Source organism: Gobio gobio (genome assembly GCF_949357685.1).
Source record: "Gobio gobio genome assembly, chromosome: 21".
Lineage (NCBI taxonomy): Eukaryota > Metazoa > Chordata > Actinopteri > Cypriniformes > Gobionidae > Gobio > Gobio gobio.
The window spans coordinates 25,456,398-25,479,253 of record NC_137117.1 but is presented as its reverse complement, the minus strand read 5'-3'; the positions used below and the strand labels follow the sequence as shown (position 1 = coordinate 25,479,253).

At 37.6% G+C, this 22,856-nt stretch overlaps 2 protein-coding genes across 3 annotated transcripts in view; one reads left to right on the top strand and one right to left on the bottom strand.

Annotated features, from left to right (window-relative positions):
• Positions 1-3,070, bottom strand: part of noc2l (NOC2-like nucleolar associated transcriptional repressor) — a 49,817-nt gene extending 46,747 nt beyond the window's left edge. Inside the window, exons 1-4 of the mRNA XM_079802117.1 lie at positions 3,012-3,070; positions 1,845-1,973; positions 1,488-1,677; positions 1,226-1,351 (exon numbers count right to left, since the gene is read on the bottom strand). Of these exons, the coding sequence (XP_079658243.1) occupies positions 1,226-1,351; positions 1,488-1,677; positions 1,845-1,973; positions 3,012-3,031 (465 nt within the window). The 5' untranslated portion in view covers positions 3,032-3,070. The remainder of the gene's footprint in view (positions 1-1,225; positions 1,352-1,487; positions 1,678-1,844; positions 1,974-3,011) is intronic.
• A 434-nt stretch (positions 3,071-3,504) lies between these two features.
• On the top strand, positions 3,505-22,274 carry klhl17 (kelch-like family member 17). Of its 2 annotated transcripts, none has more exons than XM_079802232.1 (12): positions 3,505-3,686; positions 9,117-9,378; positions 11,672-11,793; positions 12,156-12,377; positions 15,565-15,681; positions 15,870-16,083; positions 16,172-16,316; positions 17,960-18,127; positions 18,528-18,616; positions 18,769-18,842; positions 18,951-19,132; positions 19,902-22,274. In XM_079802232.1, the coding sequence occupies exons 2-12, from the start codon at positions 9,165-9,167 to the stop codon at positions 20,128-20,130; spliced, it is 1,776 nt and encodes a 591-aa protein (XP_079658358.1). In that variant the 5' UTR covers positions 3,505-3,686; positions 9,117-9,164; the 3' UTR covers positions 20,131-22,274. The 2 variants fall into 2 exon arrangements, with proteins under 2 accessions (XP_079658358.1, XP_079658359.1); XM_079802233.1 differs by lacking the exon at positions 3,505-3,686 and adding an exon at positions 4,641-5,056.
• The last annotated feature ends 582 nt before the right edge of the window (positions 22,275-22,856 follow it).

Here is a 22,856-nt window from a genome sequence, read left to right as displayed (position 1 = left end):
TTGGAAAAAACCCCGGAAAAAAAACAGGCAAAAAAAAACACACACTGGTATCCACTACAGTTAAAGGGTAACTAAACCCCTGCTCAGAGCTTAACTCCACCCACTGGCAATTTTTGAAAAATGCTGGAAAAGTGGGCAGAGCCCAGCGGAGACAGAGGGGATGAACCGAGGGCGGGACTGAGCGGAGGGTGTGCACCTGAGACCCGCAGTGACGGGTTGATTGACAGCTGTCTGATTCGCGAGTCGCAAAGATGGAGAATGACTGGAGTGACGCCAGCTTTGCAACAGAGCGGTCATTCTCCTACCTTCACCTGAAGTGGAGGAGGGTGAAAGGTCTGTAGACACAAATCTGGAGCCTTATCAATGCGAGCCGCTGGCTCAAACTGAGTTAACTCCCGATGCAGACGATGCTAGTGAAGCAGCCGCGCAAGAGAACTGACCTAATCTATGAACAGTCAAATTCTTACACTGAATGCCACTAAAAATAGATAATATATCTGATATACATACGATGTATTTTCATTCAAATTAACTGAATCAGCACAGGACCAATAAGTTCAGACCTAAAAGCCTATTATAAACAGATTTCCTCAAATAAGTTAGACTATATACGCCAGCACGTTACGTTATTGTTGTTCGTTACCGAGGCAACCACTTGCGTGTCAGGGTTTGAAAGCGCGTCTCATGTATGAAAATGATCTGTACACATGACGGGTGGCAATAATATCGCAAGAAAAGCCTGACGTGTACTGACAACTGCATTATTTAACCGTATTTTCTTCATTTCAATGTTAAAGCAAGTGTCAAGTGAGTTTCATTCATAATGTTTCTACTTCATGTAACATGACAGTTCATACTGGAGTGAAGACGTTCTCGTGAGCTGTTGGAAGTACCATCCTACATCACGATATACCACAACATCCAATAGGAAAATTCAACTGCAGTAGCCACCGTTCAACCTAAAGAGGGCAGCACTTTGGCGGTTTTACACCATATTTTATAGAATTAAAACACTTTATACTCAAATGTCAAAACATTTACTCGAATCAATGAACAGCATTAATAAAGCCCCAGTATTACAGATCATTAACTAAAAAAGTTGGTTTAGGGTTTAGTTACCCTTTAAGCATCCTCTTTTGACAATGAATGAGAGCTCATACAGATTCATCTAGACGCTCCTAAAAGAAAACATAGTGAATGAAGTAGATAAAGATAAAAATGTTACCCCGAGTCTAGTTCTCCAGTTCTCAATCATTGCTTCTGTGACTTTGGTAGCTTCTTTAGATGATTTTACTGGTTTCACATCCTTATTTTCTGATTCCTCCTCCTCCTCATCATCATCAGCAGCTTCCTAGTGTCACATAAAAACTGTGGTTCAAATCCCAAACACACACAGATTATAAAAGATATATATATATATAAAAATGTAATAAAATCTATAATATAAAAAGTAATTCTAAATTGTTGCATATGAAGAACTGGCTGACCTCCAGTTGAGAAGGGAGTTTGTGGTACATCCTTTCCTCTTCATCTTCATCCTCAAGGCTATCAGAGTCATCAAAATCCAAGAGCTCTTGGTCATTTTGTTCTAAGTACTTGTAGAATTCTGGGTCTTTGCTTTTGAGGGCTGATAGCTGGTCCTTGTGCTCAGACGCTTTGCCCTGCTTTTTGACAGACCTGTGACATAGTTGATCAAAGTTAGACCACTGAAACATGTTATTTAACCAGGTTCATCCCATTCTGACAACAGTATATACTCTGCAAACATTTCTAGCATGTAACAGAGAATGGGAATGAAAACAGAGACACTAGAATTATCACTAAAATGTGACGGCCACACTTACGTCTTCTGAGGTGTAGGTTTCTTCTTTTTTCCTTTCTGTTGTACTGATTCCTCATCCTCACAATCATCTTCCTCACCAGAATCATACCCAGATAACATGAACTCATCCACGCTGAGATCCTCCAACTTCCTGCACAAATTTAAATGGAACACCAGTAAAGTTTTTGTTTATAGTACGTTTAACTAGTTGTATAATAATAAATAAACAGAAGTTAATTTAAATAAAAATGTGATTAAAATACAAAATAATTAATTTGATTAAATGAATGTATTAAAATAATTGACATTTGATGTCAATAAATAACATCTAACAGCACAGTACTATAGTGGGTCAAAATTATATAACATAATAGGAACTAAATAATTTCCAAATAATATTGTACACATATCTATATTATTAATTTTTCACAGTATTAGTGCGGGCTTCAACATGAAATGCAATAGTTGCAGTTATATTTTAGGATAGGGTTCCTCGCACGAGGATGATGATGAACATTTACGTCCATGGCATCTAAAAGACTGAAAACCCCTGCTCTACAGTACTTGAGACTTTAACCTGACTTTAATATTCCTCAAAAGAGCTGTTCATTTCTTAATACAGAGCATTTGTATTATCAATGAAGCATGTTTAGACTACTTTCATGAAAAGTGAAAACGTCAAGGTGATTTATAAAGGCATTCAGAAAGTTACTGCAGACTGAAGTTAAAAAATTTTTAATTTGTCACAGTATTTTTAACAGTAATTCTTATGAAAAAGTTTATTTTCACAAGATTAAAAATGTTCAACCAACTCTTTAGCAAGAACATGTGGCCTTAGTAGCCTACACTAGAAAATTACTATTCCCTCCCCAACCCATTTTGGAGCTGATTATGGAGGGGAAAATGTAAAAATCAGTTAAGACTTGACTACTGTATATTTACTGTCATTTTGATCATGTTCTCTCCATTACTGCTTAATCATATTACTGATCTACTGAGAGACTGATGAGCTTTAGTGCATCATCTGTGGCTAAAACTAGCTAGCAATCGTCAAATATCATCAGATAAGTGTCTTATGAAGTAAACTAAGCTCTGACAACTCCATGTACAGTTTAATTAACTGTACTCGAACCCAAGCAACACTATGCGATTATATATACGAGGTTAAATAGCTAAGAATGAGACATACCTCTTGCTTTTTCCTGCCATGCTGGATAAGAAGCGTGCACAGGGACGCAATACCCACAATGCACCGCTTTCAGGAGCTCAGCTGAGTTGATATTTTGTTTAACGTTGCGTTAAATGCAAAACCAAAACGAAAACTCACAGGACATTATGTCTACGTATTACCTCCTTATGTTTTTGGTCGTATTATTATAAACAGATTATTTACCTCTAAATAATAGGTGATAGAATCAGAATGGGATTTCTGTTTGTCCAAATGCAAAATGTTTCCAGCCACGACTTTAACAGTCGCTTTTATTTTATTTTTTCAGTTCAAATATATAAAATAGTAAAAAAATATGAAATCCACCGAGACAGATCTCCAATTACAGAGGGCAAAGCACAAGTACACATAGGCTACTCCCTCCCATTTGGGACCGTGATTAAAACAAAGCCTAGTCGCATTCGCGGTCGGCGGGACATGTTCAACACAATATCATTTTTTTTTTTAGAAATGCAGATCAGAGCTGAGAGACAGACGTCTGTTTTGATGCGACATGTGATGTAGCATGTCAACTCACCACGAACGGCTAAATAAATCACCACATGCATCAAAATTAATAATAATACACGGACAAAACTGGAGAGAGCGCTACACAGAAAGAAACGAGTCTTGTCAATCAGACACAGACGACGGCAGGTGAGCTTAGATCCTGATCTCATCCAGACCGAGTTGCAACTCATCTGACAATGAAAGCAAGCATTTATTTATTGATCACTTCATTTTTTAGCTTATACAAAAATACACGATGTGCAAACGCATGCTTGCCGCGCTAGAGCTGCAGTGTTATGAAATGGCTTTATCGCATTGGTGTGCTCTTTGTTCAGACAGACTAGGTTCGTCTTGTGCATTCGGCATTGAGCATTTCTTTGTATTTTATCGTTTAAGCGTTTGAAATATGTTATTAGGGCTGAATTATGTTTTTCGCCTTCCAGCTGTCAGTGCTACTGCATGCACTGTAAAATCCCATCTGAACAAAGGCAATATCAGCCACCAAGCTTGTCTGGTTATACTGTTAAATAAGGCAACATATTGTCCTGTTGTATGGTTTAATGTGTTGTTGTATGTACACTGACAGCAGACAATAATTTTGTCAGTACACGTCTTCAATGAGCTTGTCAATTTAAACGAATCGTTCGTTTGAGTCGGATCTTTTCAATGAATCGATTTTAAAAGGAATGAAGAACCCTACTGAATCGTTTCTCGCGTCAGAAACTCGTTTCACTGGGAATCCTCTATCGGACATGTCGGATTCGTAATAACCAATTATTGAGATGATAAGAGCATTTGAAGGAGATTAGATTAATTATAATGAAATATAATTATAATATATATATATATATATATATATATATATATATATATATATATATATATATATATATATATATATATATATATATATATATATATTACATGTATACATACATACTTAATAAATCTTTTAAAAAAGAGAGTAATAAACAGCTATGTGTGCCAGCATATGTTTTATTTGAATGTTTAGAGGGATGCCCCACAGGGATGTCAGTGACCACGTGGAAACGTAATTACGTCATGACGTAAAATAATTGCTGAACTGTTTTATAACGAACTGTTCAAAGGAACCGATTCGCGGGATTGAGTCGGGCTTTCCATCACTACTAGCAAACTGATGTTAAGGAGGTGTGATTTGAGAATTGTGATGTAGCTTTTAGACATTGTAGAGGGAGTGTTATCAAATTGCTCGACGACATCTTGTTGTTACTGTTGTTTGGATGTAAGCAGTTTTTATCGGAGCCTCGAGTAAACATAGAAAAATAAACATCCGGTGCGACCTTAAAATTTGACGTCAGTGAGCAGTACTCATGCGGCTTTCATTTACGTCAACAACACACAGGCTCCCTAACTGAGGCTTTATGCATTTTTCATTTGGACTGTGATGCTCAGCCGCTACTCTCTAGGATTCAATCCAAAACATTCTTCGTAAAGCAGACAATCGAAACAAGAGGAAAAGACGTCCATCAGTTCAGGTAGTGCTGGTTACTCAGTGTTATTCTGCTGCTGGATGACTTGTATGGAACAGAGGAGGAGGGGTGAGAGATGCTCTGTCTGGATGGCACACAGTGTGCTGAGTCAGATTTAATGATACTGGGGATGTTTGTAGGGAATAGGGATTGTCTTTAGCTGCATAACTCTGGAACAGCCTGTCTAGTATGCAAGAGTAAACATGCTATTTCTATATTTACTGAATAATCTGGTCCTCAAGTTTCTGCCAAAAACCACTACAGCCATGGCTACTACTGTACAATACTAAAATGAATACATTGTCGTTTTCAAAAACTGTAAGAGGCTTTCAGAAACTTTAAGATTTGATTATCTAAGTTACAATAATATATTTTAGGTGATGACACTCAAGGACACCTTACAATCATAAAAAAGCACATATCAACATAAAATATAAAGGCCCTCAGTGTGGCCTAAAAAACACAACATACAGTAAAATGGGCTAATACAAACACTTTAAAGCCTGTCTAAAAAGTTGAGTTTTAAGATAAGAAAAACTATCACTTAAAAAAAATATCACTATTTCGGATGTCCTGTGGAAGCGAGTTCCATAAATGGTGAGCTGCGTAACTAAAAGCTCTTGAACCCATGGAAGTCATGTGGATGTGAGACAGAACAAGAGTGAGCGCAGAAGAAGATCCGAGTAGGATCTTAAAATACAAATACAGGGGAGACGTGTTCAGTCGAAGGAGTTCTGGAAATAATACAACTGAAGTTTGTGAAGAAGCTTACCACAGTCATTGCCTGAGAAAACATCATTATACAACTTTTGTTCAGCAGTAATGCTGCATTTCTCAATTTGCTACTGTTTTAAAGGGCCACACAGAGGCATGCATCCACAGAAACGCTATCCTCAGTGCCTACCATACTACAAATACCTATTGTCAACAGTTTCATCTGTTCTGCATGTTTAAACAGTTAGTGACCTCAGGTTTCAGACCGCAATGCTTGCTTTGTATAACTAATGGATTTATACATCTGTAACCCTATAGCCATTTTGTGGGCAGCCCCACCACTGCTGGCTGTAAAACTGAGCCTATGACTCTTTTCATGCTCTTTCACCTGTCATCTGTTATTTGGAGTAACATGAGTAATAGTCATTTGGAGCGGTATTGTTGGGAAAACAACAAAATATCTCATTGCTGAATGCTTTATTTAATTTAAAACAGTATACACTTCAACATCTAATAATTCCATGTCAAATCAACCAAACTTTGGAAACTTCTCCGGCTCATTTTTGATATTGTGAAAAATTTTTTTTTTTTTTTTTTTTTTTAAGACATACATAAATAGTGATGAAAGCCAAAATATTAAATGTCATGGATGTGCATGCAATGTTCTATGCAATTATGTTGATAGAAAAAAAGAGATACATTTCTAGTTTCAACATTATTTGTTCTTCAGATATTCCTCTTTAAAAGAAAATAGAACCAGCTGCATGCAAAGAGACCCACATTTGGTTTTTGACCACTAAAAATGTGTACAATGGACCAATTTACTCATGGAGCCGCATAAAAGGAACACGCCACTGTTTTTTTTTATATATATATTTTTTTATATATATAAATAGACTCATTTTCCAACTCCCCTAGAGTTAAACAGTTGAGTTTTACCGTTTTCGAATCCATTCAGCCGATCTCCGGGTCTGGCTACCGCACTTTTGGCATAGCTTAGCATAGATCATTGAATCTGATTAGACCGTTAGCATCTCGCTCAAAAAATGACCAAAGAATTTCAATATTTTTCCTATTTAAAACTTTTCTTTTGGTATTTTAATTTTAAAGGCCCCATATACAATCCCAGAGATATGGAGATCTAGAAAATTGCAACTTTTCATTTTCCGTCGGTCTTAGTACACGATGTAACTACCATCGTGTACTAAGACCGACGGAAAATGAAAAGTTGCGATTTTCTAGATCTCCATATCTCTGGGATTGTATACGGGGCCTTTAAAATTAAAATACCAAAAGAAAAGTTTGATAAGAACCAGAATCTAAAAGGATATTATTATATTAAATTCACTTATTAGGATTAGTTCACTTTAAAATGAAAATGACCCCATGATTTACTCACCTTCAAGACATCCTAGGTGTATATGACTTCTTTCTGATGAACACTTAACGCATGTTGAATACTTAAGGCGGTCTGGTGGAAGCTAGATATTTTTCTTTATAAAGTTTTAAATATGGATATTTTTCTTAAAAAACCCAATGATTTGCTTCAGAAGGCCTTTATTAACCCACCGGAGCTGTGTGGAGTACGTTTATGATGGATGGATGCACTTTATTAAGCTTAACTTGTGAGCCCCTCTTTCACTGCCATTACAAAGCTTGGAAAAATCAGGATATTTATTAATATAACTCTGATTGTGTTCATCAAAAAGAAGAACATCTTTAATAGCCTACTTCTTGAGTTACAGGCATGCAAACTTGTGGCAAAAAACACAGGAAATGCTTTTTCTCATTTTTGAACGTTCACTGTTGGCAGATAATGCAACAAGGTTTGCTAAAGTAAACATATTTTACTAATAGACCTATCAATCTCTGTGCAACCATAAAATAATGATGCTGCCTTCTTTTTAAGGTCCTTTTTACCCCCCTGTAATTTGGCACCAAATCTCAGGTGAAAATTGTAATTTTGACCCCCCCTTTACAAAATAGTGAATTACTCAGTAAATATACATTCATGACATTTCATATTTTGGCTTTCTTCTTCATTTATGTATTTCTTTCACCAGAGAATGTTTTTTTTTAGCCAGGGATCTCTGGTTGAGTTGACACAAAATGGCCCAATAAGAAGAGGTGGCATCTTGTAATCTCACCTTTGTCAGCTGGATTGCTATTTATCGCCCTCCTTTAAATTTTCTCTCACTGCTTCTTCCCACTCAAACTGAAGTGTGTGACAGATACCAGCACATGTTACCGTGGTTTCTATAGTTATGCTTTTGATGGAGAATTGAATGTGTGCAGCTGGCTGTCCAACTCATCACGTCGTGTCCTGGTTCAACAGTCCCCATACCATTCGTCTTTTCATCTGGAACACAGTTTCATTTTTAAAATCAACCAGCCGGTTTATTTATGCAGCGAGTGTGCCAGAGTCTTTATGTGCACGAGAGACCAAATTTAAAAAGCTTTTGAGGCCTCGGGCCATTGAGAAAAGGCCACTGTTAAGGAGCAAACCGTATGTAGCTATAAGCTATAAAATGAGTGGGAATTTGTGAAGTAATCATTTTCATGATATTTAATGCTTGAGTGATTCGGTCTGGCTCGCTTCTCCCATTATGATTCTGTACTCGTTGTTTAAAATGCCTTGAAGCAACCATTATGCTGTATGGAAAGGAAATTTGAACCAAGAAAGCACAAATTAAAATGGATTTACAGCCTGGCGAATAACTCAAAGATTGTTAGAGGTAATGCACAGACGTTAAACATGACATTAATTAATTAAAAATTAGCGTTAGCTTGAATGAGAGTTCTTAAAGACCCTCATTAAATAATTTCTTATTTCCTATTGAAATAGAAAGCTGACACAGGACATATTGAGACTTCGTCATTGCCAATGGCCTATTTACCTCCCGTTTTTTAATATTTATCTGTTGTTTTATTTTTGATTTACATCATTCACAATCATCCATGAGACATGGTAGTTCTTTCCCTCATTGAAGTGGGAAATCACTGCTTCAAAATTAAATGTTGGTTGGTTTGGTTCATGGCTTTATATCTCTTTAACAAAGACTTAAAAATGTTTTATTATGGGACAAATTAATGGAAAAAATATTTCCAGAACCAAGACCTTTGAAAAAGTGTGTGGGCACTGTTGCACTCTATTAGGGGGAGGGACATTCTCATTTTAGACTGCATTTTATTGGACAGGATGAGTCATCAATACTTTTGGATTTTATTCTATTTTTTTAGAAGAGGAAGAGTGTAGATTTTAAGTGTGTATATCTGTTAAAGAGTATTTTGCAAACTAAAAGCCACAAAACCCGATTTTGACTTCATAGGGTGTGTTTCTCTCTTCTTGTAGAGTCCTAGAGTGAGGCCCAGGCTCCAGCAGGCCTTGGAGAGCACCGCCATGATGGAGGGAGGTATGCAGCTGCTGAACCGGGATGGCCACAGCATCTCACACAACTCCAAGCGCCACTACCACGATTCCTTCGTGTCCATGAACCGCATGCGGCAGCGCGGCCTGCTCTGCGACATTGTGCTTCATGTGGCCAACAAGGAGATTAAGGCACACAAGGTGGTGCTGGCCTCCTGCAGTCCATACTTCCACGCCATGTTTACAAGTAAGTCTTGTTTTACATTGCTATATTTAAATGAAAATGGTTCTGGCCAATGTGTCTGTCAGAGTATCAGATTTTTCACTGCGCGGTTATCGTGGCCAAAAGAATTCTCGATAAAATATATTGCGATATCTACAGAAATCTTGAAAAAATAAATAATACTATCAGTCAAATAGAAATGGAAAAAAAATATATTATTTTATAGTATTCTATACAGTGATAAAGGCTATTTCGCATTGCATTATAAATATACATTATCCTTATGAAAACACCCACGATGGCTAATACGGTCACAATGGTGTGTTAATTCTCTTCATATTAATCCATCCAAATGTCTCTCTCTGCGTTTTATTCAGCTACATTGATCAATGCTGGATGGTCCATAGTATTAATTCGTAAGCGAATGTAAAATGTGCACGGCCACACAGGCATTCATAAGCGATTTAAAAGCAAGGTGGAAAAGAGGGAAAAACTGCAATGTCCCCACCATTCGGACACGTCTGTTTTTTTGGGGGGCTAATTTTGCATCTTGAATCGGCATCGGGCTGTCAATGAAAGAGAACTCTTGATTGGCTGTTCAGCTTAGCGAATGAGTCAATGGAATGAGCCAACTGGAATGAAGAAAGTGATAAGCGTGATTGATATAAAAAATGTACTGCGCAGAACGCACATGCTAGTTGACAGTCAACTTTTTGCAGTCTTTGGCCAAGACTGCAGCCGACAAGAGGCGACAACAAAGTTGGCGTTTGTCGCCGCTAGTTCTTTGACATTGGCTTGGTGTGTCCCGGCTTTACACACATGAACTAAAAGGCGCTAAAATGATTTTGACTTCACATGATCTTTAAGGTGTATTGTGTATTGTGTAGTGTTTATTTCCTATGCACATTACCTCAACTTCTGTTTCAAGCCTTTCCTTCCTTCCTGCCTTATGTCATCTCCTCCTAATGTTTTTCCATGCTTTATTCTCTTCCCTGTCTTGGTCTCAGATCAGCAGGTGCCTGGTTTTTCCTTTTTCTCATCAGTCCCGCTGCACCTCAGACTAGAGTATGATGGTACGAGTCAGGACAATGTGGGCTCTTCAGAGCCATGACTATTTTTAACTTACCATACACTAGATCTACTTACAACGCACTGATTTAAACTCCATTATATATATTAAAACTTGCTTAACTTACAACAGTTTAACTTGCAACAAATAGTCTTCTGGACTCATTTGTACTGGCACTAAGTGTGCTGCATTTCTCTTATAGGTAATTCTAATTTCTAACAAAATTACTTTTCATATTTTCTCTAAATGTATGCTAAAAGTATGATGAAAAAAAATATCTGAATAGAAATAAGTGGTTAAGATTATAGATGTAAAAAACACAAAATAATGTATTCTCTTTCCTTTCATAAAATGACATTATGCAAATAGTTTAACTACAGATGGTCAAGAGGAAATATGAAAAAGTTATTTGCGTAAACAGAGTACAACATTTGTCTAAAAAGTTAGAAAATTGAATTTAAATGATCCAGCGATTTATTTTTGTGTGGAATGTTAATTTAACTGTTCAGTGTTGTCATACGTCTCAAGCAGTAAAATTTTCGTATATTCTATTATTTTAAGTATTATTAGTTTGCTTTTATTTTTAACTATATTCATATTACTTTTAGTAATTTTTTTGTGTTTTTGTATTTTTTATTTCTATTTATCTTTCATTTAATTTGTATTTCAATTTTAGTACTTTAACTTAAACTTGTTTTATTTCAGTTAGTTGCCATGGCAGCATTTCTATTTCTTATTTTATTTCAGCTTTATTTCAATTAACAATAACTATTTTTAACAGTTTTAGTTGACAATAACAACACTGGTCTCAAGGGTCATTCATTAATAAAGGGATATCTGGTGTCATGAATGTCACTGAACATTGACGATGCAACAAAATCAAACAGAGTTTGCAAATATTATGCAGATTTCTGGCAAATATAGTACAGACAATGAACCACTGTCTGATACAGTGAAATACAGCAGTCAAATAGGAATGTCTGCTAGCATCCAACAGCACAGATACTCTGTGAATTCAGGGCAGATGATCATCCCATTTGTGATCATATTTTCAAAAGCTATTGCCAGGGGAGCGGCACCAATAACTTTCCAATGGGAACATCCACTTCGACAAACAGTACAACCACCAGAGCTCGCTCTATGTGTGAACGGGACATCAGTATCGTCAAACCCCTCGGAAACTGCCTAAATCTACCAGTGTTCTTCAAAAGCATCTATTGCACAGCTGTGTGTGTTGTGACTGTGCAGATGAGATGTCAGAGAGCCGTCAGACCCACGTGACCCTGCATGACATTGACCCTCAGGCTCTGGAGCAGCTGGTGCAGTACGCCTACACTGCCGAAATCGTAGTAGGAGAAGGAAATGTGCAGGTATGTCGCCTTTAGTGTCTTTTTAAGAGCATACTGTATTTTCATGCTCACAATTACCTTGTATCAGGATGTAATCTAGTTTGCTCTGTGAGGAAGGTGGCATGTTCAGATGGTTTGTGTAAACTTTAAATTTGCATCTTTGCAAATGCAGGTCTTCTATTTGTGTTGTTTCAAAAGAACAAATGTATATGTGCCAGCTTTCTCTTGGTTATTGAGACAAACTTGAACATGAACGAGATCTGTGCAAGGAACTTTTTTCGCCTCACGCCAAACTTGTTATTGTTCGGATTCCTGTTGAAATGGCCCAAAGAAATTGATGATGTAAGATGTTAATTCCTACTTCTACTGCTTTACTCGAGCAGACCTTGTTGCCGGCAGCTAGTCTCCTGCAGCTCAACGGAGTGAGAGATGCCTGTTGCAAATTCCTCCTCAGCCAGCTGGACCCCTCAAACTGCCTGGGCATCCGTGGCTTTGCAGACACTCATTCCTGCAGCGACCTTCTCAAGTCAGCCCATAAGTACGTCCTGCAGCACTTTGTAGAGGTCTCGAAGACTGAGGAGTTTATGCTGCTACCGCTCAAACAGGTGAGCGATCTGCTTTGAAACTCATTTTCAGTGTTATTTTATTATTTAGACATTTTTTAATATAATATTTAAATTATCTTTATTTTAGTAGTTTAGTGCTTTAGTACTTAAACATATTTATTTCAGTTAGTTGCCACAGCAACATTTCTCCCTACTTTCTTCTGTGAAACAAATTTTTTTTTAGGTAAAACATAAAGGTGAATGAGGGCTGTGGTTGTTAAGCACCAAAATGACAAAAAACACCATACAAGTACATATGATAGCATTGTGTGAGGAACAGACTCAATCGCCGAGGGTCATAAAAAATTCAAACTGTAAGAAACTCTCATGCAAGAGGGATTTTAAGAATAGATTTATTCAGGATGTAAAAAGAAGGGTGTAAAGTGTACCTGTTAAATGATGCATGGGTAGTGCTGGAGAGTTGAGCCATAACAATTCTTGAGGGGAAAAATGGTTTTGGCTACGGATGTCTAATTATATCTATCACTGACACCTTCCTGTCACATCGGCCTTGAGCTTTTAAAAAAAAGAATCTCTTGATCCGGCCTCTCCTCCTCTCTGTCGTCTGGGAAGTCTTGATTCTTTTGACTTAGTCTGAGGTAAAAAATGATCTGCACTATTTCGTCCTTCACTGCAGGAAGGCTGGACACATCCTGGCTATTAATTCGCCCCCTCACCCTGCTCAAAGAAAAACACAACTCTCCCAAGGTCTGGAGAAAGCTGTCCATTAGCATTCCCAATCATCTCAATGGCAGTTGTTGAGTTTCTCAGAAGTCTTTGCTCATGGGCATTATCATGGGCTCATCTTAGCTCATGGGCATTATGGGAACAGAAGTTTTTAATGACCAGAGCTGTCAAAGCCATTTGACTTGCAACTATCTTAAATGTGTCAAGGGAAGAAGGCAGGGAAACATATAAAATGTTAAAATCCCTCCAAAAATATATTTTTTCTTTTTTTATATATATACAAATATAATATACTACTAAAGTGCCCCTATTATGCTATTTTAAAGGTTCCTACATTTTTTTTGGAGGTCTCCTACAATAAGTTTACATGCATCCAATGTCAAAAACACTTTAATGTTCTCATAATATACATTGCACATCAACTCATTTCTCAAAAAGAGTCTGAAAACGGTTTGTTTGAAGCTTCAATCTCTCGAAACCCCTCTTTTCCGAGAGCCTACTCTACTCTGATTGGTCAGATGGCCCAGTCTGTTGTGACTGGTCTACCGCTTAAAGTGCGTATCGGAAATGAAATAACCATATCTAAAGTTCCGGAGACTTCCTCAGCACTTCACACACAGTAATACGAACAGGAACGATGGCATGGGTTTTTCCATATTAATGCCAGCGTGGGTTTCGCCAGTTTCAAATCGATTCTCTTTTATAACTAAGACAATAACTTTTTGTCATGCACTTTTATCTTTAAAACTTTGCAGACCTTCAAAAAAAAGAAACACTCTAATTAAATTAAATTGATTTTATTCAGCAAGGATGCATTAAATTGATCAAATGTTTCAAATAAATGCTGTTCTTTTGAACGTTCCATTCATCAAAGAATGAAAAAAATTATTTAGTAAGCAGCACAGCTGTTTTCAACATTAATAATAAGAAAATTGTCTTGCATCAATCAGCATATAAAATGATTTCTGAAGGATCATTTGACACTGAAGACTGGAGTATTGACTATTGACTGCTGCAACTTCAGCTTTGCCATCACAAGAATACATAACATTTTAAAATATACTAAAATAGAAAACTGTTGTTTTAAATTGTAATAATATTTCATAGTATTACTGTTTTTACTTTTACTTAAACAATTCCTACCAACCTGAAAGGTTTGAATGGTAGTGTAGTGTACATATACATCCAAAAAATATAATTGCAATATTTGCATTTTATATATTGCTTGTGGAAAATATATTCAGCCAGAATACACAGGAACCTTTCAATGGCTGTGAATGGAGAGAGATGTTTTTTGGCCCCGGATGATATAGTTACAGCTAACTGGACCATGTCAATCAGCCAAACTCACCAAAGCTAAAATGTCAGCATGCTTTGCACCGCGGTGACACTGATATAAGTGCACTCTGCATCAGCACTTTAATACACTGTCAATCATCCGCTCGAATATGTGGTGACAACGGCATGTCAGTGAGAAGCTGACACAGCTAATCAGCAGAAAGCAGCCCCTGCTCTCATACAACACTAATTTCATCAGCTCTAATCCGCTCCCTTCGTAGAAGAGCATTCTTTTGAGTGCTGCTGGCATTAGTGTCCCTGTGTTTTGAAAAGTTACGTGATTCCATGAAATCCCCCTGCTGCTTAGACACTGATTAGAGAGGACCATTAGCAAGGGCTGATGACATAGACTGCTGTTCCCTGTCTGTCTGTGATTCTCTCTCTCTCTCTCTCTCTCTCTCTCTTAACAGCTGTTGCAGGCTAGAGGCTCCCATTGGCCCCATATTTAACCTACAAGACCTGGGAAATGCTTTTAGTCATGTTAACTGTGCCCTTTGCCCCAAATAAGCAAACAATCTGTGACAGGAACGCTGCAAAGGCAGTTGTAGTGCTTCTGAGTGTGTAGATTAGATGATGGTGTGATGGTATTACATTTGTCCTGAGCAGCGGTGGGGCTGGTCATTTGGGTTATAATTCTTAAAACCTCTGTCCATGTCCATGAGCTGGTCTCGGGCATTGGCTGAAGTCTCTTAAATCACATTACATAATAATAAAGTAATGTGTGCAATTACTTCATCACTAACAACAGTCACAGTTTCCACAAAAATACTGTTTCCTACATTAACAATAATAATAAATGTTAAATGTTGTAATGTATGTATTTATAAAATATATTTTCAATTTGTGACTTTATAGTAACATATAGTAACAAATAAATTGTCAACTGAATAGGGAATTTGTGTAATTATACAGTGTTGATTAATGTAATATTGACTTTCAAACAAACTTTTTTCAAACAGTGATCTGTTTTTTTTTTTTTACATTTATAATGTGTCAAACTGAGCACATCTGTCCCGTTCAATATATTACATAAGATTGTTGTCAGTCTCACAACAAGTGCATTTAAATGCCCTTCACAAATTTGTCTTTCAAAATGTTATGTAAAAACCTCTATCTGACTGAAACCATAATTGTTGTGAACCCTTTCCTGTGATTTATCCAGGTGCTGGATCTGATCTCCAGCGATAACCTGAATGTCCCATCAGAGGAGGAGGTGTACAGGGCTGTGCTGAGCTGGGTCAAGCATGACATTGATGGGCGGAGGCAACATGTGCCCCGGGTGGGTGCGATTCCTCCTGTCAAACTGCGCTTTTAGCAACATCACAGTAAATCACAGGATCACTGCTTATAAAGGATTATGTCTCTGCAACTCGATACTTGTTTCTCTATACCCTTCCTTTGTATTCTCTGATCCTTTTTACACACACACGTCTTACCTCTCACTCTCCGTCCATTTTTTCTGTTCAGCTGATGAAGTGTGTGCGTCTGCCCCTGCTGACACGAGACTTCCTGATGAGTAATGTGGATACAGAGCTGCTTGTGCGTCACCACTCCGAGTGCAAAGACCTGCTGATCGAGGCACTGAAGTATCACCTGATGCCCGAGCAGAGGGGCGTGCTCAGTAACAGCCGCACCCGGCCGCGTCGCTGCGAGGGAGCCAGTCCGGTCCTCTTCGCTGTAGGTCTGTAAATGAGGGCCAGAGCATGTAAACACACACATGCACAAATGTCTATATGTTGTTGGATTGATTTTAAATGTGTGTCTTTCAGGTGGAGGCAGTCTTTTTGCTATTCATGGAGACTGTGAGGCCTATGACACCAGGACTGACCGCTGGCACATGGTTGCGTCTATGTCAACACGGCGGGCACGAGTCGGAGTCGCTGCTATCGGAAACAAGCTCTATGCTGTGGGCGGGTACGTAGACCCTTAAACCTCATCTTTTTCAGAGAATCAACTTCTTTTTCCTTTTATAACGCCAATCTAAAGTGGCACCTTTTGTGGAAAATTTGTGAAAAAAAGTTATGTGGCATCAAAGTGTCTGCTTTAGAATAAAAATGGTCAAACTTGAGTATTCTTTTACTATTTAATTTTTTTTTACCCCTGGAATAATTGGAAACCTAGGGATAGAGGTAGAGCTCTCCTGCAGGAACCGCAGAACCCGATCAGTTTTCTTGCGGCACGGGTGTAAATTTCCGAATCAAAGACGGTAGCGGTCGGTAACTCTGGTGTACTTTGGAGGAGATCCTTTGACAACAGTGTATCCGCGCTTGAACTTGAAGTGAAGAAAACTTTCTTCAATGGTGGCGTTCACACAGTTCCCAGTTCCCTGCCCTGAGCAACCTGGCAATATATGTTCAGAGAGAACATTCAACCTTTGTGGTCGGATTTTGACGTTCGGTACTGAAACCGTCGTCAGTCAGTGACATTCTGTTCTTGCATGGATGTTAAAAAAATATTTGATTTTGCAGTATAGCTAGTAAGCAGACAGTTTTCGTTTATTTGTATTTTTGGCTTATAATTTTGAGTGATTTAGGAGACTGACACAGGCCAGAATGAAATTGTTGAAAAAAGTCATTTATTTTTGTTTGTTTTTGCGCACAAAAAGTGTTCTCGTCGCTTCATTAAATTAAGGTTGAACCACTATTCACATGGACTATTTTAACGGTGTCTTTACTACCTTTCTGGGCCTTGAAAGTGGTAATTAAATTGCTGTCTATGGAGGGGTCAGAGAGCTTTTGATGTCATCAAAAATATCTTATTTTTTGATCCGAAGATGAACGAAGGTCTTACGGGTTTGGAATGACATGAGGCTGAGTAATAAATGACAACTTTCATTTTTGGGTGAACTATCCCTTTAAGTGGGAGCAGGTGGGTGCAGAATAGAACCTAGCGGGAGCGGGGCGAAAAAAAGTCCTCTTCCTAGGGAAGCCTTTTTTTATCTCATAATCATGACTTAGTAGTTATCTAATTATTATACTTAGTTTTTTATCTAATTATATATCTAATTTTTTTTTAATGTAATTTTGACTTGTAATAATTACTTTGTATATTATAATTTTATTTTGTTATAATTATAATTTACCGAAGCATGTTTTTTTCTTATGTGGCAAAAAGGGCTTTCCATAGGAACTAGTTTTTTTTCAACTAGCCAATAAACTCAAAAACATCCTGACAGGTTGAAAGTTGAACAGTCTTTAACTTCATACAGCATATTAAAAATGCAGCGCCCATGACTCAAGATGCTGCCAGCAACCAAAGACACACATAAATGTACATGCATACGAAAAATATTTAAAATATAAAAATAAAAAAAGCACATTTGATTTGTTACATTACAAAGGGAACAGAATGTGCAGAAAGCTATGTAATTTCCTTAAGATTACCCTGCTGAGGCAATCAAGAAGTTACCTAAGATTAGTTAGGAAATGTGTCAGGTGTTGACTAATGAAATTCTATGAATGATGACAGTCTTGTCTTTACTTGCATTATAAAGAAGCAATTTAAACAAAGACGTGCATGTAAGACCTATTGTTCCTCTCTGTCTTTTCTCAAACCAGGTATGATGGGACCTCTGATTTGGCTACGGTAGAGTCGTATGACCCAGTAACCAATGTGTGGCAACCTGAAGTGTCCATGGGAACAAGGAGGAGCTGTTTAGGTGTGGCGGTCCTGCACGGGTTGCTATATGCAGCAGGAGGATATGATGGTGCTTCCTGTCTCAACAGGTATGCTATTTCGTCAAATACATGTGAAAAGCCTAAAAATAATGATGATAAAGAAACGTATAAAACAGCATTGATTGGTAATCTAAGAACAGTTAACGCTCTGGAAATTGATGTGAAATTATCTGTCATTTCATATTTAAAAAGTAATATAGAAATATAATATTACAAACATTTTAATATATTTAACATTTTATATAATATTTTAACTTTTAATATGTTTTAAAAAATATATATATTAAAGCATATATTAAAAGTTAAAATGTTTGTAATGTTATATTTTTCTGCATTAATAATATAATACTTTGATTGGAAATAATATGCAAGGAGAATTTCTTTGTTTATTGCGTAATTGTCAAATAATCTGACATTTCTCTCTCTCTCTCTCTTTGATTTGCACAAGTGCGGAGAGGTATGATCCTCTGACAAGTACCTGGACCTCCATTGCTGCAATGAGCACCAGGAGAAGATATGTTAGAGTTGCCACATTAGGTAAAAATATATCATTCTTATTAAATAATATAATGTAATGTAAATGATTGTCTTCAGTACAGCTTTACCTATATCTTAGCCAAATGGTTAATGTCCTCTATGGTTGCTCTAAATTGCAAACATGAACCTGTTTGACACATTTCTTCTGTTAGATGGCAGTTTGTACGCTGTCGGTGGGTACGACAGCTCCTCACACTTAGCCACGGTAGAAAAATACGACCCTCAGGTATGTGACGCATTTCTCTCTGACATGTTGAAAATGTCTCCAGGGTGTGTGTTATGTTTTCTCTCCATGGATAAATAAATGAGTAAACACGTTCTTATATTTTTTCAGAGTAATGCCTGGACTGCCATTGCCAACATGCTGAGCAGGAGGAGCAGTGCAGGAGTGGCTGTACTGGAGGGCATGCTTTATGTTGCAGGGGGCAATGACGGTACCAGCTGCCTAAATTCAGTGGAACGGTACAATCCAAAAACCAACACCTGGGAGGGAGTGGCCCCCATGAACATCCGCAGGTTCGAAAGTGGCCATTTGAGCATTTGTTAAAGGGATATCACTATCATGTTATTCCAAGCCTTTCTCTATTTATCTCTTCTGTAGATCATAAAATATGTCATTTTGTTTTTTGTCCATGCAATGAAGTCTGTGGTCCATTGGGCCTGTTTTGGACCTCGTGACTTTCATTTGCTATGTTTTCATCCAATGTTGTGAATTTTACTTGTGCGCAAAATGGGAATATCGCATAACTTTTGCGAATAAAGCATGGTTTCCATCCCATGTGTTCACTCTTCTGGGAGGGAATAAACCAAATCATTCTGATGACAGACTTTTGCAAACCAACACTTGGGATGCTGTGCAATGAGTGCATCCACTGGTTAGTCCATTTATCCAATCACATCCACAGTCACGTGAGGTTTTTGTTTGGCATCAAGGGATTTATTCGGTAAACGTCTTTCCATCGTCTTCTTAACGGATAAAAAAGTATCCGCCTCAATTGACACAAGTCTTTTATGCAATTTTTTTGAATTCATGCCATCTTTGCGTTTCCATCCAAGTGTTTTTTGTTTTTGTTTTCAAACGCAATTTCCCAAAATGTGAATTAAAAATAGGTGGATGGAAACAACTATGGTATGAACAAAAAAACACTGTATATTTTCTTTTGTGTTTCGCAGAAGAAAGTGATGCAAGTTTGGAATGACAAAAGAGATTTCATTTTTTGTGAAACTATCCAAGTCCCAAAAATGATTCAGTTCCTAATGGGCATTTTCTTCTCTTGATCTTCAGGAGCACCCATGACCTGGTCGCCATGGATGGCTGGTTATATGCGGTTGGAGGCAATGATGGCAGCTCTAGTCTCAATTCCATAGAAAAATACAACCCTCGTAGCAACAAGTGGGTGGCGGCGTCATGCATGTTCACGCGCCGTAGCAGCGTGGGAGTCGCTGTCCTGGAGCTCCTCAACTTTCCTCCTCCGTCCTCTCCCACTCTTTCTGTCTCCTCCACAAGTCTTTGACAAAGGGTAAAAACCCGGCTTAGCTCCAGCGGCCTGCCCTGCGTGGCAAAGAGGCGCAACTGCTCGGTTTGAGCACCAGGCGAGGAGTGTTTCGTGGGCCACAGCGGCCTCCCTCTGCCTGGAGGAATACTGCAGCATTCCACAGATCATGAGGGTAAAAAAGGATGAAAAGAAAAATCACACACTCCCACAACTCTCACCCTATAAACCCCAGTGCTTGAAAGTGCAAAATAACGTCGCTCTGCCATTTTGCGGTCACTTTGTGTATGATGTATATCTAATGTATATTTAATTTATGTTTATGAATCTTTTTGGAAATATTAAGAAATAATATATTAAACGAAAAAAAAAATTGATGAACCACTTTAGGAATGTAGCTCTTGACCGGTTCTGCCACGCATGTTTACAGAAATTTCGTCTTGGCAGAACATAATAATGTAGTGCTGCTGTGCCACACTAGGTGGTAGTAACGTGCAATGCTGCCCTGTCTCACCACAGATGCGCATGGACATTTACAAGCAGAAATTCTCACAAAGCGGGGGCTGGACTCAGATCATGTTGATAACATAATATATGTTTTATGTATTTTCCCATTTATTTATCAAATGTAATATAAACATATGACACTATTTCAGAGATGACTTAAGCAGGAGATATAGTTTTAATGTAATAACGGATGTACTTATTGCATATCAGAGAAGCACTGGTGTTTGGTTTGAAATGTGAGTGTTACGGAGAACAGGTATTTAGTGTTTTAACAGACATGCTTGGTTCGGTTTCTGGTCATGTATTACAAGCTCGACATGAGTACACACTCCACTAATATGACACGTCTTTATCACAAACCAGGAGAGATGTCTTTCTAATAAAGACTATAGCCATACCTAAAAACTAGCTGTGACATTAAAGCTGCACTTTCTCATTTCTCATGTTTTGGAAAGGGTGATCGGTGCTCAGAACGAATCCTGATTAATTAACGGGTAATCAGTTAATACTGACACTTCAATATCAAGCCCTTCAATGTGAGTTACTCAGCTATTATAAGCTCCTATATGTTGTATGTCTTTTGTTAGTTTCCAAGGTTGACAACATTGAACCATGTCATTGTATATTGCATTTTCTACATTTCGCTTATTTGCCAGGGTTGTCTGCTTTGGCAGCGTGATCGGATCTAGATAGTATGTATGTGTTGTGCTGTGATGTCATTGGTAACAGCCACTACCAATGCATCTTACCTCAGATGGGTAGATGAGTGAACAGTGGGTTTTGTAATTAGTTTAACTGAGAGCACAGATCACCCCAAAACAAGGGATAGTTTCCCCAAAAATGCAAATGTATTTTGTTGTTCCAAACCTGTATGACTTTCTTTGCTACGTAGAACACACACACAAAAAAGAGATATTTAAAAGAATGTCTAGGCTGTTTTTTCTGTACAATGAAAATAAATGCGGACAAGGGACAGTTGTATGGAAAAAGAGCAGCTTGGACATTCTGCTGAATTGTTTTCTTTTATGTTGCACAGAAGAAAGAAATGCACACGGTTTGGAACGACTCGAGGCTAAATGATTAACATTTTTGTGTGAACTATCCTTCAAGTAAATCCTGCTCTCTGCCATTTTATGTAGGTTTTCAAATGTAGCGTAGTATTATATGATTTCAAAACTTCTGAGAAGTTAGGATTTTATTTCCTTTTTTTAAGGACTTTAATTCAGAGAAATGTGTTTAAGGTCAGTATATGATTGTGTCCAGGGAGATCAGAGTGCTGCGTATGTGCATTTCTGTAGAGGTGAAGCATCCTGCACTTTGACAATACATAACACCACAAGACCACGAGCCCACAGAAAGGATTTACAGTATGTATATAACCAAATATCCTGAAACTTTGTGCAATGTCAATGTAACTGGCTGTCTTTTCTTTTGTCCTTTTTGATTGTAATGTTGTTGAATGTGTTATTGTGCCGGTTATGTTTTGCTATATTTAAGAACAAACATGAATTTTTTTGCACTAATGTCAAATGGAGCAATATACTGCTGTATAAAATCAAACCACTACTGTACATGAAATAAAGCCGTTTTCAGGTGGAATGCGAGTTTAATCTCATTTGAAAAAATAGACTGACACATTATTAAAGGAATTTTCACCCAAAAATGTTGTCACCTTTTACTTACAAGTTGTTCCAAACCTGTATGACTTACTTTCTTCTGTCGAACACAAAAGATATTTGAAGAATGTTGGTAACTAAACAGTCGTGGTGCCCATTGACTTCCATTGTATGGACAATAATAAAAAAAAGAGACATTTCTCAAAACAGTCTTTCATGTTCCACACATTATGAAAAAAGTCATACAGTTTGGAGCAACATGAGAGTGAGTAAATTAACTGTCCTTTTAATATGAGGACAAAACTGTAACTGGGTTTATAATTTAGCATTTGTGCAACATGCAATGGCTTAAATGTAATGAGTAAATAGAATACAATTCTGTAATTGTACAATTTCTTTCTTCAGAAAAACAGAAAGATTCATAGCAAAGCCGCTGTACAATGAAAGTGAATGGTGACCAAAGCTGTCGAGCAAGATTTGAAACCTCAGTTTGTTCTCACAAATGGCTTCAGAAGTTGTATGGACAAGTTTAATGATGCTTTGTATTGCTTATTGCCTTGACAGCCCCTGGTCACCATCCACTTACACTGACGAAAACAGGCATTGTACTAAATTTATCTCCTT